General features: G+C 33.4%; 2 protein-coding genes across 4 annotated transcripts; both read left to right on the plus strand.

Moving 5' to 3' along the window:
- The first annotated feature begins 269 nt into the window (after positions 1–269).
- On the plus strand, positions 270–5,975 carry LOC110105282 (zinc finger CCCH domain-containing protein 18). 3 transcript variants are annotated; one of them, XM_020834720.2, is made up of 9 exons: positions 270–294; positions 390–669; positions 1,069–1,919; positions 2,401–2,562; positions 2,657–2,836; positions 4,129–4,205; positions 4,299–4,469; positions 4,545–4,638; positions 5,341–5,975. In XM_020834720.2, the coding sequence occupies exons 3-9, from the start codon at positions 1,093–1,095 to the stop codon at positions 5,414–5,416; spliced, it is 1,587 nt and encodes a 528-aa protein (XP_020690379.1). In that variant the 5' UTR covers positions 270–294; positions 390–669; positions 1,069–1,092; the 3' UTR covers positions 5,417–5,975. The 3 variants fall into 3 exon arrangements, with proteins under 3 accessions (XP_020690379.1, XP_020690380.1, XP_028551924.1); XM_020834721.2 differs by having other exon boundaries at positions 272–294; positions 4,548–4,638; XM_028696091.1 differs by lacking the exon at positions 270–294 and having other exon boundaries at positions 471–489; positions 584–669.
- Positions 5,976–11,908: 5,933 nt separating this feature from the next.
- On the plus strand, positions 11,909–16,083 carry LOC110105302 (zinc finger CCCH domain-containing protein 18). The gene is made up of 8 exons (XM_020834744.2): positions 11,909–12,035; positions 12,614–13,478; positions 13,960–14,127; positions 14,217–14,396; positions 14,478–14,539; positions 14,628–14,795; positions 15,048–15,165; positions 15,560–16,083. Exons 2-8 carry the CDS (start codon positions 12,631–12,633, stop codon positions 15,603–15,605), a joined length of 1,590 nt encoding a protein of 529 aa, XP_020690403.1. The 5' UTR covers positions 11,909–12,035; positions 12,614–12,630; the 3' UTR covers positions 15,606–16,083.
- The last annotated feature ends 241 nt before the right edge of the window (positions 16,084–16,324 follow it).

A 16,324-nucleotide genomic window follows, 5' to 3' on the forward strand; every position in this document is an offset into this window, starting at 1 on the left:
CTCTTTATTTTATTATTTTATAATTTTGACTTTCTCAGGCACAACAATTTATTTTAAAAAAATTTAAGGAGTTAGAAAAAAAAATAATAAGTTTGCATGATACCATAGTGGTCATTGGTACTTCATGAATTATTGGTGGGGACTCATGCGACCCAAGCTAATCGCCTCATTTATCCTTGCAAATGCAGAATTTTCATAAAAGTCAGGGGCTTTTCTGTAATACAATTTGAATAAAAGAAGCTTTTTTTTGTCCTAAAGGAATGAAACAGTAATTTGCAGTTAAAAATGTTAGCGGTATGACACTCTGTAAAGTGTTTAATTTATTCAAAATGTTTTCTATTTATAATCGTTTAAATCCCCAAAACATTTCCTTTTATTATCCTATGCAGAGCCTTTCAATATATAAATCATGGGGCGCCGAAGCAGAAGCAGAAGCAGCAGTAGATTAGAGTGATGAGTTCCTCGCTGTCATAAATATTATTGCTTATTGCACCTTAATTTTTTCTTTTAATTTTTCCCCAATCCTCGATTTAAAACAAAGGCCCGCTTTTTTATATAAATGCCTCCCTGGCTTCTTTAATAGCTCTATCAAGAGCCTGCTCAAGAGGAGTGATGGAGTGTTGTGGCTGAGAGAGAAGGATAGATTTGAAGAAGAGACAGGAGAAGAGTGTAAGATTTTTTTTTTTTGGTTTGTTTCTGTAATCGGTGTAAGAGAAGCAAGAATTATTTTTTATGCTTAAAATGGAAAAAAAATTGATTTTTTGTTTAGGTTTTCTTGTTTAAAAACTTCATCTTTGATATGGGTTTCGATGTGCTTGGTTAGATTTCTATTGGTGCTTGAGGAGTTTCTTTTGATTTTTCAGTCAAATGAGATTATTTTCAATCGTGTTCTGTTGATTATTTTATTTTGTTTTCGCCGCATCTTTTGGTTTTGAATGAAATGATTTCCCTTTTTAGTTTTTGATGCTTGTTCAGTTATCTATATCTATTTATATAGATATTTTTGCATGTTAAATCTTCTCTGATTTTGTTTAACCTTTTCTAACTCATCTTCTTCTTTCATGATAGTATTTTCAGAGTGAGGGATCAGCAATGGAAATTGGAAAATACACACAACGAGTTCTCCAAAGAATTCAGAAAATAGAACCAGAAAATGCTACTAAAATTTTTGGCTATCTTCTATTGCAGCATAGTCTTGAAGAATTGATGGAATATGCCATGGGAGATGAAGAAAATATACATTCGCTTATTGCTGAGGCAAAGTACTATTTCATGTCATCTCCCAAATTCAGTTCCTCTGAACATTTAAAGCCATTTGTCTCCCATAATCACACAGTTCATCCTCCATTTTCTTCTCTTTCGAGTTTTCGTGTACCGGCACCTCTTCATCTTGCTGCCAATCATCACCACTTCATTCAAAACATAGACCATAATCCTCATAACCTTGAAGTTTGTGGTATGGAAGACCAGTTACAACCTTCAAGTCCTATGGGTTTTGATCTACATGGTTATTTCTACTTACCTGATGCTGGTTTTGGCCCAAGGAACCGGTCGCCGTTGAGTTGTCATTACTTTTACAAAGGTTATTGTAAACATGGACAAAGCTGCAAGTTTTCCCATGGCCAGGCTCCAGATATCATCAATCAAACGCCCGGAATTGGCTTAAATGATTTAACCATTGAAGACACTATGTTCTCTCCTGGCTGTCTTGAGAAACTTGAGATGGAGATTACCGAGATCTTGAAAGGAAGGAAAGGGTTACCTGTTACTATAGCCTCATTGCCTATGTTGTATCAGGATACGTATGGGAAAGCACTTCAGGCTGAGGGTTATCTCAGTGAAAGTCAAAGACATGGAAAAGCTGGTTTTAACCTTACTAAATTGCTCGCCCAATTGAGAAATGTTAGGCTTATGGATAGGTATGTAACAGTATGTTTATGTTGCGATCTTTAGGGGCTTTTTGGTATCGGATTTACAGCGGGATTTAAGTCGGATTTACGCTAAATCCAGTCAAACGGTATTTTGCGTGATTGTAAATCCGGCGACGATGTAAATCCTGTATTTACGGATTTACGCCGCAAATCCGCGTAAATCCGGGTAAATCCTAATCCAATTCCTTCGTGGATTTAACATGATTTACAGTTGAGCGGCATATCACCTGCGGCGCCCGTGTCGTGATGTTCCAAATCCTACAATTTGTTGCCAAACAGTTTTTCAGGATTTAACATTTATCATACCAATTAGTTTTCTGGATTTAACAGCCTCAGGATTTACTAAATCCGGATTTATTGGATTTACTAAATCCTACTAAATTAAATCCAATCCAATGCCAAACAACCCCTTAGTATGAGGTATTTGAGTTAATGTTAGGAAATTCAATGTGTAACATTCAAATTCCAGACCTCATGGACAACATTTTGTGGTTCTTGTTGAGGATGCTCCAAAGTACATGGAATTCAGGAGTGAAAGAAATGAATATGGAGGTTCTAGTTCTCATCAGATTTATCTTACTTTCCCTGCTGAAAGCACTTTTACTGATGATGAAGTTCTGAATTACTTCAAGTAATCCTTTCTTTTGCTTCTTTGGAAATTTTACCTTGTAATATGATTTTTTACACAATATGTTAATCTATACAATGGTCTTTTGTTGATTTAGTCAATTTGGTCCTGTTCATGATGTGAGGATCCCACGGCAAGAGAAAAGGATGTTTGGTTTTGTGAGCTTCTACCATCCACAGACTGTGAGACAAATTTTAGCAATGGGCCACCCCCATGTTATCTGTGGTGCTCGAGTTCTTGTCAAACCCTACAAAGAGAAATCAAGATTGGCTGAGAGGTATCACTAAATTTATAGGCTATTTTGTCTCATATGCTTTTTGATTTGATTTATACAACTGGAATTAAGTTCCGTGTATTCACTATTTAGCTAGTTTGGAAAGATTCATTGATGTTAAGTTGGCTAAGAAACAGTATTTTTTTTTGTGGAAAAATGTTAATTTTATAGGATATGAACAATATTGATGGAACATTTGGATATATTATTAGTGGTAGAAGGGAGAGAGAATTGTAAATGACTAAATCCTTAATCATTCTATTACAAGAAAACATATGCCTTCATATAGATTAGAAAAAAATAATCATATAGAAGAATTTGAACAAGAATGAGGACATGCAATAATATACATTGAAGATTTATATTGTAAGTAGTTGCATATGTGATAATTTAGATATGACAATACTCGCGTACAAATTTACTATGACATAGTAGATGTAACTTGTGTTCTGAGATGATATGAATAAGGGCTTTGTAGAGAGTAGAAAACATAACAAGATGTCCATTAGATGAAGCAAAAGAGCAAGGTGGAACATGGTAGAAGTACAGTTAGGATGGAATGACATAATAACTAGGAAAATGTATTTATGTGAGATAAAAAGGGCCTCCACAATGTTTGGATTGATGGAGAATGTTCGGCTTTGTCAAAATCTTGATGCAGTGATGCGCCATGATAGGATTGGTCATCATCGATTGAAGTAATCTAGGACTTGGGTGAACATCTAGTAAGGAGGATGCCGGGGAACTCAATGAAGGTCTTATGACATATCATAGAGAGGTGAAATATAAGATCTAGGGCATGAGCAAGGTGTCGATGAATATTTAGTTGAAGGTGCCAAGGGTGACATTGCCATATTGAATGATATCGAGTAGCAAATTTGCCTATCTCAATGACAGAGTATGAAGTTATATAGGGGATTGATGAGCGTAGTGGATCGCTGACTACTGACACATGATGGTTATGATCAATAATTGACATAAGAAGGATCATAAGAGCGGTTTAGGAGTGTAAAGAATGTAGAATGCATTGCAAAACTTGTGCTGATGAGGGTGAGATTGTAAGTTCAAAAGATTGTAGTCCAAGTTTTGATCACCCTTAGATGCCAGCATATTTGGTCGACATCCATCCATTTGCTATCAAAATATGATAAGAATCCCATTTTTGAATTTTTTTAAAAAAACAACTCAATAAAATGACATTGCATGCAACACCAACATGATTTGATCACGTTTTATTCATATCCTCCGCACTTGAATACCTGATATCATTTTCTTATTACCAAAATTTGTTGCAGGAAATATGCAGAGAAGTTGGATGCTCAGATGTTTCTATCTCCTCTTTCTTTTGACATGGATAACGGTCCGAGCACAAGTAGGATCTGAAACTACATTATTTCATTTTTTATCTTTATAACCTACTTCATTAACAGTGCAAATTATTTACTTGATCTGCATTTTTCTATAGGACAAAGAACATGCGACACTTTCCAGTTACCTATAAAGCAGCAGGTTGAAGACTTCGATCCGACCTTTAATCTGAAGAGAGAACAACTCCTCGAGCAGCAGCAGAGGCAAATGCTGCTTTCTGCTCATCCTTTCCTTGGTTATGGATTGGAGGACTCGAAAGTTCTAGAAGGTCTCTTAAATTAACTTTAGTTTTTATGTTATTTGACATTGTTAATTTGCTTCATCACACTCTTTATTCTCATAGCAGTTCAGTTCAATTCTTTGAACATTGGATCACATAAAAGTTCAGGCGATGATAATACTTGGCAGACAAGCAGCAATTGCAATGATTTGGATAGGTAACAAATCTAGCTTATTAAGATGTATATGCTTTATGATAATATAAAATAATTCCATTTGGGGCTCACTATTTTACTTTTTAGATCACTGCTACACATTTAGGTTTTGTTTGGGACAACTTTTTTGCTGCTTCTTAAAGCAGCTTTCTAATACAAAAAGGAAAATTTTTGTACTAAAAAGTTGCTTTGAGAAGTAATAAGAAAGCTGTCCCAAATGAAGCCTTATTTGGTTCTCCTTTCTTGCTGCTTTTCAAAATATTTTGTATTGAGAAACAGGTTTATATAACCAGATCTACTGGACTATTGCAGCTATAAGAAAACCATTGTATGGCTTTTTAATAAAGAAAAGAAATTTACAATACTCACAACTTTCAAAAAATCACTTTCTTCATGGCAGCTCTACAGTTGCTTTTACAAACAGCTACAACCACCTTAAACAAATCCTGAGCTAGGAAGCAACTTTGTAATTATATGTGAGATTATGTAATTGAATTTCAGAAACTGAAACAAAAGCACTATATCAATATAATTGTACCAAACAGTCTTAGGCTTCATTTGGGACGATTTTTTTATTGCTTCTTAAAGCTGCTTCTAGTATAAAAATTAAAATTTTTATACAAAAAAGCCACTTTAAAAAGCCGTAAGAAAGCCGTCCCAAATGAAGCCTTAATTTGTTCTTTCTAATATCTCTTTGATTTGCAGACTCCAGATTCAATTGCCAGAAAGTCCTTTCGCCTCTCCTCGGTTCGGATCGAACAGCCTTTACACAGTAATATAGAGAAGAAAATGAACAATAGTGTAGTTTATAGAGGTACAGTTCTGTGATTCAAACAACTACTGTAGCCCTCAATTATACCAGCAGAAGATTCATAGCCTTCATGGAAGCCAAGTAAGTTGGATACACAAATCTTATTGAATAGATCAAACCATATACTTATTTGACAGTACTGTCACAGTAAAACTCTCTTGATTCTCTTAAGACCTTAAAGTTGTAATAACTTAGTTACAAAGAAGTTATTGGTCATCAGTAATTTAGTTACCAATCTTATTTTCAGTGTAATAGACATTCATATCTCATGTTCAGAGTAACAGACATAAAACATGTTTACTCTCTCTCTCTCTCTCTCTCTCTCTCTCTCTTCTCTCTCTCTCTCTCTCTCTCTCTCTCTCTCTCTCTCTCCCTGCCTCTCTCTCTCTATCTCTATCTCTATCTATATCTCTCTCTATCTCTATCTATATATCTCTCTTTCTCTCTGTGTATATCAACTGGTACTGAAAAGAAATCATATTTGTATTCAGAATCTGACTTTGCTGATAATGGTCTTATTTTTCTGGTATTTTATGCCATTATTGAAAGTTGATGTGATCATTAGAGCTTGTTTGTTCTGCATTATTGGGCTATAATATAATTAGTAGAGGTGCTTATGCTTCTAATTCTGTCTTAATCTTTTTAGTAGTGGCTTATGTCATCTGATTTTTTAGCTTAAAATTATATGCCACTGACAAAATAGCTAAGTGGGGCTATTGGTTATTGCTTCTTCTAATGGCTTTCTCAGAATTTTAAGAAAATTTGGATTTGTTCTAAGGTGCTTCTTTTGAAAGGGATTATATGTTATGTTCCTTTCTTTTGCTGGAATTTTTTATTTACTGCTGTAGATTTTTTCAGATTCTGAATCTTAACAGAAGGTTTTACATACATACCATAATATTTTATCTATTTACATCTAACACCAAAATTTTTATATTTACTTGTAAAACATTAAGAAATTAAAATCATGACAAAGTATTCCAAATAAAATATATATTTTTATGTATATATTTTGATATGATTTAAATATTAAAATAATGTATATCTAAATATAAAAATTTAGATGTTAGATATATAAATATGGAAGAATTTGTGATATGTTTGTAAATTACTCCTTATTTTATGTTATTTGATCAAGTAAAGTTGATGAAGCTGATGAAGTTAAATTAGAACCTTTGGAATGTTTGGTTTGCTGCAAAATCCCTTTTTCACTCAAGTAAATTCTTGCAAATTTTAATTTAATGCAGATTGGAAGAAAGTTAACTATTTTGTCATAATAGTTCTACAATTATTTTTTACAGGTAATCATAGTCATCTCAAACATACTCTAAATAAACATATATCACGAGTCATTGCGTAATAACTATTTTGCATTTTTTTCTCTTAATATCTTCAAACTCTTCATAGGACACAATAGAAAAAATGATTCATGTTATCGACCCAATATAATGAGATAAATGTTTGATATTATTGTTGTTTTATATAGGCTTTGTTTGAGACAACTTTTTTATGCTTCTTAATGCATATTTTCAGTACAAAAATTAAAATTTGTGTGATAGAAAACTGTTTTAAGAAGCAGTAAGAAAGTCATCCCAAACGAAGTCTTAAACTGTACAACAAGTCAAATAGTATGATAGTAGAATCCAACGTTTTAAAAACCGGACTGGACCGGCTGGTTCAACCGATGGAATTGGTATCTGGTTGAATCGGTCAAATCGTGGACCTCTGCTTCTTTTGGTCCAGTTTTTAAAACCTTGGTAGAATCTCAATCTAGTGTAAGAAACTTATATAGCACGGATTCCTAGAAATGGAGAAGCTATCATCCAGATTATAATATCTATAAGTGGGCTTTGAACGTAATAAAACAAAGCCTAGAAAACATTCCAAACATCCCATGTGAACCTTTATCATTCATACCCACCATGAAAAGAAGCTTTAATGGATGCAATGGCTTCATCATTTGGTGAAAGGCTGTGAGAAAGGGAAAGGTCTCCTGCAAGTGGGTATATAATATATATGCCACTTGAGATTGGCCAAAGATTACCTTCTTCTTCCCTTTTTAATAATTGTGAGTAGCGTATCATAATACAAAAATGTATCACATATGTTCGTCTCAAATCTGGGTGCTGATGAGGGAGTCAAAGTTCTCAATCAACGGGTTACTCGTAAATTAGTGCCCTCGAGAAACAACTTGATATTCATTTATATAAGACCCGTTTTGTTTGTTTGTTTGAGCAATGAACAAATTTTAATTCTCAACATATTCATGAACGATTTTAAATATTGATATGTTCATGAATATGTTCATTTGTTGTTGGACACGAGATAAAATATTCTTTAAATAATTATTTATCTTCTCACTTTTTTATTTATTTCATGATTTTATATTAATTTGCATATATCTATACAATTTAAATATTGAGTATATCATTTAAGGTATGAGTATGATACATGCATCAAATAAATATCTAAATAAGAGTAGTTTTTATTTTATAATTATTTGATATTCATCTAACAACATAAGTAATACTTAGTGAACTACATGTATTTTAATTAAAACTCATAAATTCATTTATTTCTAATAACAAGTATATACGTTTAAATAATTAGCATTAAACATGTAACTAATTTGTTTAAACCCCGATTAAACTTCGAACTTGATAAAAAATTAATAAACAAAATAAAATATAATTTTAAATTTCAGGCCATTAGTCGATTTAAACTCGATAGAAAAATAAATGAAATTTGAACATAATACTAATCAACTCAACTCAATTAATTTACATACTAGCATGGATTACCATCTTAAGAGTAGGAGAAATTATTCTGTGCGGACGCCAAATGATGTATGAAGATCAAATCAGAATGCGCCACATCACCCCTTGCTTGATATTCGGCTCCGTTCTGCTTCGTACCGCAGCTCTGTACCGCTCAGTACTGTTGACGTGGCGCATTCTGGTTAGTCTTCGGACGGTGAACTGCGCTTGGTGTCCGCACAGAATAATTTCTCCTTAAGTAGAATATAGAGAAGAACATGTTGGGTCCACTAGCATGTGAGGTGCCAGTTCATTCTTCAGTACTCATCGGAGTCCTCCATCATCATAGGACCATTTGATCACGACTTTAATGGCTCATATTATAAGAATCATGATAAGTGGGCACACATGACTACTAAAACTATGAGGGGGTCATTATCAAAATGATATTTTATGATAGCCAAGTTAGGGTTGATTTCAGTCTATATAGATTGTTCTTGGTGGTCAATATGTTTTTAGTCAGAAAGAACAAAAGAATTATGTGGTCTTCTTTTGTTGATCCAAATGTTTGGCTTGCTTATGAAAATGCTTGTGGATAAAAAATAAGGAGAAAGGTTGGAGAACTAATAGAATCATTAGTTAGGAAGTAGGGCATCCATATGAAAGAGGAAGTTTTATTTATTTTTTTACTTGTATTTTTATATTATTTTTAAATTCAACTTCACATCATTAATTGACATCTATACTATTCAATAATATTTGTGAATTAAATTTGATTAATTTTTATGATAATTTTATCGTATCAAAATTGTTAAAATAATGATCAAATGATAGATAAAAGTCCTATTAAAAATAGGAATTTATATTTGTATTTTACTAATCAAGACCATCAAATATATCCAATTGTCAGCATCAAGTTATTTATTTAATTTCAAAACATTTGAATATATCTAATTTGAAATAATAACTATCATTTCATGTATTTGGGGCAATTTATTATAAAAAAAATTTATGCATGATAATTAATTAATTTTTAAATTTTTTTCAAATTTCTTATGCCTTTGATTTTAATAATATTAATAAGAATGAATGACTTTGATCTTGTATTAAAAAATTATGATATAGAATTTCTAGTGAAATGGACATTGGTTATTCTTATTATAATAGGACATAAGTATAGGGGAAGAGAGAGAGATCATTATCTTTTAAAATATAGGAGCTTATTTTTCATATATTTTATTGTCCGTCATAAATTTTGAATGAGTAAAATTTAAACTTCATTAAAATAATTTTAATTATTATTAATGAAGTTTTAAAATTTGAACATTATTATTACTAATAATGCTAACCCTCTAATAAAAAAGTAGTTTTTAATGTCTTACGATGACATTTGAAGATTTAGTTTTGGTTAAAATTAAAGTTGTTTTTAATTTAATTTGCATGAAATTAGCAACATTTTTTACATTATTTTAATTATAGAGTTTCTAGATTTTATTTGGAATATCATTCTTCATGCTTCTTAAAATAGTCTTTTAGTAAAAAAATAAAAGAATTTGTACTAAAAAGTTACTTAAAAAACAATAAGAAAGCCATTTCAAACGAAACTTGGGATGGACTTACTTCTTGTTAAAACAACTTTTTTAATACAAAATGATATGTCATAAAAAAAACTATCTTGATTGGGCACGAATCTTGAGGCAAAATCAATCCGGAAACTTCAAAATTAAATACATGATCATTTGAATTCTGATTTCAACAAACTTATAGTCGAACTGAGCGTCACAGAAATACGAACCCAACGACACCAAATTCAACTCAATCTGAGCCAAAATGAGTTAAGGACCCGAAGCGCTGTTGGAAGGTTCGAACCATAATTTAGATTACTAAAACGGTTTCCAAACATAACATGCTTATAATCGAATCGAGCGGCACGACGAGACGAATCCAACGAGCCCAAGATCGTCAAATTCCGATATCATTAAGACCTTCAAATGTCTGAAGAACGATCCAAGATTAAGGGATTCAATATCAGCCGTCCATCCAAACCACTCTACATTTGCCCTTGCTCCTCCTCCTATTTACAGGTCATGCTATCCTTAAAAAACAATAAATAGCTCCTCATTTCTCTTGAGAGGGGACCGAAGCAAGAAGAAAAAGAAAAGAATGATAGGAGGGAAGAAACTCCTCCTCGACCACCGCCGGAATTCTGTCCGACGCCCAAGTGACGTCGGAATTCTGCTCGACTTCCAAGTAACGCCGGAATTCCGCTCGACTTTCCAGTGACGTCGGAACTCTTCCCAATCTCAAAGTGACGCCGGAGTTTTTCCCGAATACCATCTAACGTCGAAGTTCTCCCCGACTGTAGACTGAATTCAGACTTCTACCCAACGATAGACCTCTGCTCGTCGCTAGATTTCTACCTGACATCGGATTTATGTCCGTTGTTGGATTTTTGCCAGATAACTATCTAATGTGGGATTTCTATCCATAACTGGACTTCTACCTAATGCCGTCCTTCTGATCTCCATCGTCAGACAACGGTCCTTCTGACTTACGTCGCCCACCGACTAGATTCCTTCTGACCTCCGTCGCCCGCTTACTATGGTCATTCTGACTTACGTCGCCCAGCGACTACAATCCTTCCGACCTCCGTCGCCCGCCGACTACAATCCTTCTGAATTACGTTGTCTACCGACTACAGTCCTTCAGACTAAACAAACACGTCAACAGTGATTCTTTATATTCTTATCATGTAATGTACTCTATAAGTTGTACATCAAGTTAAGGTCTTCCCCAATGAAGGGCATCATTTGTAATCAACTGCAATACTAGTGGATTCATTCAAACTAGATTAGGCCCTGTGATTTTTTCCCCTTTTCAGATATTATTCACGTAAAAATCTTAGTGTCTTATAAATGCTACACCCTCTCTCTTATCTAATTGCGTTCTGGATCTTCGTACAACGCTATAACATTAAATTTTATATTTCTCTACCGCCGCGAATAGTCCAGGACACAACACAAAAATTTTTTAAATTAGAAATTTTTATAATAGAAAATAATTTTAGATAGCACTAAAAAAACCTATCTCAAAAAGGAACCTTTTAATCAAATTCATCTGAACATTAAACTTTCAAACCCCAAATTAAATCGATAATTAACTTAATTAAAAAAAATAGAATCTGTCAATACGGACGGATAAGGAATGTTGAGTGTTGACCGAAGAAATCTCCGTAACGGCCCCATATCTCTGTGCCGCGTCGGTTAGTCATCTTTCTTAGGAGCCGAACTTTCATCATTCCCACAATACCCCTACTCTTCCCAGCCACTTATTAGTGCTAATGTAATTAATTAACAAATTAATTAAATCTGAATCAAAATATGTTAACTCAATTTGTCAGTACATAATTAATCTATTTAATAAATACTAATAAATATAATTAAAGTATATTACAATTGAAGAAGTTAAACATAAAATCATTTAAAAATAGTTAATAGCTTTATCTCTCTTATTTTCTATTTTTTATTAAATAAAATTATAATACAATATTTTGATATAAATTATATTATAATAAAAAAGTTAATATTTTAAAGATTATTAATATAGTTTTAATCATTTCTTTGAAATAATTTTTTTAAATTAAATTATTTTCTTTCTTTTTAGTTTTATAATAAATGAGTCAACATGTAAAAATAAAAATAAAAATATAGAGAAAATCCACTCACTTCTTGAATTGCGCTTTCTGAGAACAATAAAAAAACTAAATGCTACAGCTTTTTTTGATTTGGCTTACGGTTCTCCGGTCCTGTGGCAATGCGCCGTAGTGGGAGGAGGTTAGCGTATTTTTAATTTAATCTGTTGATTATCAACAGCATTATTACTAATATTTTCAGTGTCTGTGATTTTAATCGAGCGGGGAAGAAGGTTCATGTAGGATTTACTCTTGCCATTTGATTTCACTTTAGGTTTTTCTTTTTGTTCAAATGATTTCGTGTTCCTTGTTTTTTTTTTTTTTTTTTTTGGTAAAAAATGCATTTATAATCATTTTTTTGGTTCAAAACTACCTTTTTTAATGCTCCGAAGTTTTATTTTTCTTGATTTGAAGTGTCAGAACCAGTTGCTCGATGATTGGAATGATTCAGTTGATTTCTTGAGGTTACTCGAGTCTGTCTTCTTGGAAGAGACATTGGAGTTTTTGTTGATTCTTCTTCGTAATTGTTAGACCTCTGTAGGCATTTTGCCCTTTCATCTTGAACCAGAAGCTTTTTATTGGTTTGTTTCTGGAATGCCGTAAATGTTTGTTCTTACGACAGTTAGGGTTTTATGATGAGAAATAACCTAAATCGATTTGAATCTTTATTTCCCTGCATTTCTTCTTAATCTAAGAATGCCACGTTGTTGACAATGGCAGAGTTTAAAGCGTATAAAATGAACTTGTTAGAACTAACAAAAATTATCATCGACCGGGTACAAAAGCTTGATCCAGACAATGCTAGCAAAATTTTGGGGATTATTTTGTTGAATGAACCATGTGAGCAGGAGATGATAAAGCTAGCATTCGAACCTGAAAATTCATTACTCTCCAAAATTGATGAAATTAAGAAATTATTGGGCTTATCCACAAAAAGCCCTTCAATTTCTTCTCAAAGCCAAGGTGCTCTGGATCAACTCCTTTCTACTGATCAGCACCCTTCACTGCAAAACTTAGGTTTTGTTCCGCAAACCTATCCTGATTCAATTAGAGAAGGTTACTCTTTTGGTAATCAAGCCCAATACTTGAATTTGGAGGAGAAAATGGACTCAGCTAGTTCTGTGGGTAACTATTACTACTACCAAGATGGTTCTTTTAATGGTAGTTCGTCTTCAAGAACAAGTAGGAGATCACCAAGCCTTCCCGAATTTCCTATAAAGCATTGTTATTTTTTCTCTAAGGGATACTGTAAACATGGGGCCAATTGTAGTTATTACCATGGCCAGCCCTTTCCTGATGGCTCTTCTCAGGCTTCCTGTTCAAACATTAATGAGTTGCAATGTGAGGAAAATGAACTCTCCTCTGGTTCACTTGAGAAGTTGGAAATGGAGATCTCCGATCTCTTGAAATCTCAGAGAGGAGCTCCTGTTTCAATTTCCTTGTTACCATTGTTGTATTATGAAAAGTATGGAAGGAATCTTCAAGCTGATGGGTATCTGAGTGAGGGACAGCGGCAGGGGAGGCCTGGATTCACCTTGACTAAACTTCTGGCCCGCTTTAAGAATACTATCCGCCTCATCGATAGGTAATCTTCATATTATAAACATGTTTGTGCTCTTTAGGGGGTGTTTGGTATAGGATTGAATTCAATTTTAGTAGGATTTACTAAATCATGTAAATCCGGATTTAATAAATCCTAGGCTCATAAATCCTGAGAAGTGTTTGGTATGACAAATTTTAAATCATGTTAAATCTCTGAAGTTGTTTGGTAACAGATTGTGCCGTGGGAATAAGTTCCGCGACTGCGCGTTAAATCCGAATAGGAATGAGATTAGGATTTAGACGGATTTACTGGAGTTATGCCGTAAATCCGTAAATCCTGGATTTACGGATTTGCCGGATTTACAGCGGCGCGGATTGGGTTTGGCTGGATTTACGCTAAATCCTACTAAAAACGACCGACAAATCCGATACCAAACACCCCCTTAATGTGCATTTGGAAGTTTAGTTGCTGAATTTTTCTTATATTTGTTGAAATCTATATGTTTATTTTGTTTGGATTGCAGGCCTCATGGGCAGCATTCAGTCATTTTAGCCGAGGATGCGCCAAGATACCTTGAATGCCAGTCCGAGAGAGGCGAACCAGTAGCGATGTCCACTAGCACTCATCGGATATATCTTACTTTTCCACCAGATAGCACATTCACTGAGAATGATGTTTTCAACTACTTCAAGTATATAACATTTCCATGTAGTTTTCAAGAATCTGATAATCTCTTTTGTTATTTACAATAGTATTCTATTTTGATATTATTTTTGCTAGTCAGTTTGGACCTGTTAAGGATGTCAGAATTCCTCGTCTAGAAAAGAGAATGTATGGATTTGTAAGCTTCCTCTATCCAGAAACAGTGAGTGAGATTTTGATGAAGAGAAATCTGCATTATATATGTGGTTGTCGTGTTCTAACTAAGCCATACAAGGATAAGCCAAGGATGGTAGACAAGTAAAATTTCTTACTGGTTTGGTAATTTATATTCAAATTGATAATCCTACCTATTTAGGTATTGTTCTATTAATCAAACAGGACATACATGGGGAAGAATAAGCCTTCAATGCATTATCCTCAACAATATCTTGATTTGGCGAGTGAGTTCAAAATTCACAGATACATTTAGTTTGACCTTTTGTTATTCTTAATCATGCATCGATGATCTTGCTAGTTCTTCATCATTAGTTCCAAGGAAAACCGATAGCTCGAGAATAACCGAATTGCAACTCGAGGAGCAACAAAAGATGATAGAACTCCAAAGAAGGCGACTCGCTAGTTTCAATTTGGTACAAGAACCTCTAGACCAACAACCCTACTTTAGCTATGGTCTTGATGACTCTAAACTCTTAGAAGGTGAAACATACTTTCTACACTGATTATACTCTTTTAAAGTAGAAATATGAGAGTTAGGCTTCGTTTGGGACGGTTTTTTTATTGCTTCTTAAAATGGAGTTTTAATAAAACAAAATTAATTTTTTTAACTAAAACTCCGTTTTAAGAAGCAATAAAAAAGCCGTCACAAATGAAGCCTTAAGCACCCATTCAATATTTGCTTAGATTCTCTTTGAACTTTCAAATTTATTTATGATTTTTTTTTTGTCGCAGGTCCTAGTGACTTTCCCTTTCAAGATCATTTAGGCCTTAGACGTGATGTTCCAAACACTGGGCTATCTACTAATGTCAAAACTAGAAATACAAGCTACAATTACAGCGACATGGAAAGGTGAGAAACATGATATGCATCTTATACTTATGCTTCGTTTGGAGCGGCTTTCTTACTGCTTTTTAAAACAGCATTTTAGTATATATATTTTAATTTTTATACTAAAGAACTACTTTAAGAAGTAGTAAAAAACAATTGTCCCAAACGAAGCCTTAATTAGTAATCAGCTAATTCTTGTTTCAGTTAAGCCAATAATTTAAGGTAAAGATACTTGTATTCATACAGTTAAGCTTCACATATTTAGTCCTTAATCAAACCAAAATCTGATCCATGTTCTCTACTCCAAACGCATATTAGTTATAAGGCTTCATCTGAAAAATCTTGCACTGCCTTTTGTTTATTACGAGAATCGAACAATTGAATAATCCCTATTTCCTGCTCCTTTCTATTGCAGTTATCACATAGAGCTCCCTGAAAATCCATTTGGATCTCCACCATAGGTGTAAGCAGCTTTTGCAGACTGATTTAGTGCTTCAGAGAAGCAAACTGGATGAAAATAAAGATGGACTGAAACAAAAAACTTGATTCCACTCTTTTCCACTCCACTGATCTATATGTCCTTAACCATTCACATTTATACTTGGCAAAACAAAAGGCCTGTTTGATACAACTGCACATTAATCCTATATTTTGATCATTACAGTTACAAAGTATGATAAAATCGATTTAGATGAACTTAACAGTACAGGATGATAACAAGAAGCAAAGAGGAGGCTTGAGCCTCGATTTAAATTCATACAGAAGTGATCTTCTCAGGTTAGTGCAAACAACAATGGCATGACGACATAAACTAGAGAAAGGAAACTTGTTTGTAGGTGATTACATTTCTGTTAGGAGGGGATTTACATATAATGTACTTGCTATACTATCATGGTTGCTGTGTTAGTTTTATCTGATGAAATCATTTGTTGTGCTAAAGAATGGTGTTTTAGGAGAGAATTTGATGATATTATTTCCGTGCATAGATGCCTATTTATAGGTGTGGTATGAATATTGATACGTCGCGCAAAAATTTGCTTGATCAAGTATGAATCTCTGATGAAATTTAAGGGAGATTTTTTCATATTTCAGCTATAGATAATTTGAACTCTAATTTCAACAAATTTATAGTCAAGTTGATTGATTTTAGAAGACTAATTCATCAACAAAAAATGATTTG

The sequence above is a fragment of the Dendrobium catenatum genome, unplaced genomic scaffold, assembly GCF_001605985.2.
Source record: "Dendrobium catenatum unplaced genomic scaffold, ASM160598v2 fragScaff_scaffold_716, whole genome shotgun sequence".
In the NCBI taxonomy this organism is placed as follows: Eukaryota; Viridiplantae; Streptophyta; class Magnoliopsida; order Asparagales; family Orchidaceae; genus Dendrobium; species Dendrobium catenatum.

What these genes read in the sequence shown, in the direction of transcription:
- LOC110105282 (XM_020834720.2), top strand. Translation starts at nt 1,093, where the DNA reads ATGGAAATTGGAAAATACACACAACGAGTTCTCCAAAGAATTCAGAAA. An exon ending in AATGTTAGGCTTATGGATAG is followed by an intron (nt 1,920 to 2,400) that starts GTATGTAACAGT and finishes TTCAAATTCCAG; the next exon opens with ACCTCATGGACAACATTTTG. An exon ending in GAAGTTCTGAATTACTTCAA is followed by an intron (nt 2,563 to 2,656) that starts GTAATCCTTTCT and finishes TTGTTGATTTAG; the next exon opens with TCAATTTGGTCCTGTTCATG.
- LOC110105302 (XM_020834744.2), top strand. Translation starts at nt 12,631, where the DNA reads ATGAACTTGTTAGAACTAACAAAAATTATCATCGACCGGGTACAAAAG. An exon ending in GATGTTTTCAACTACTTCAA is followed by an intron (nt 14,128 to 14,216) that starts GTATATAACATT and finishes TATTTTTGCTAG; the next exon opens with TCAGTTTGGACCTGTTAAGG. An exon ending in AATTACAGCGACATGGAAAG is followed by an intron (nt 15,166 to 15,559) that starts GTGAGAAACATG and finishes TTTCTATTGCAG; the next exon opens with TTATCACATAGAGCTCCCTG.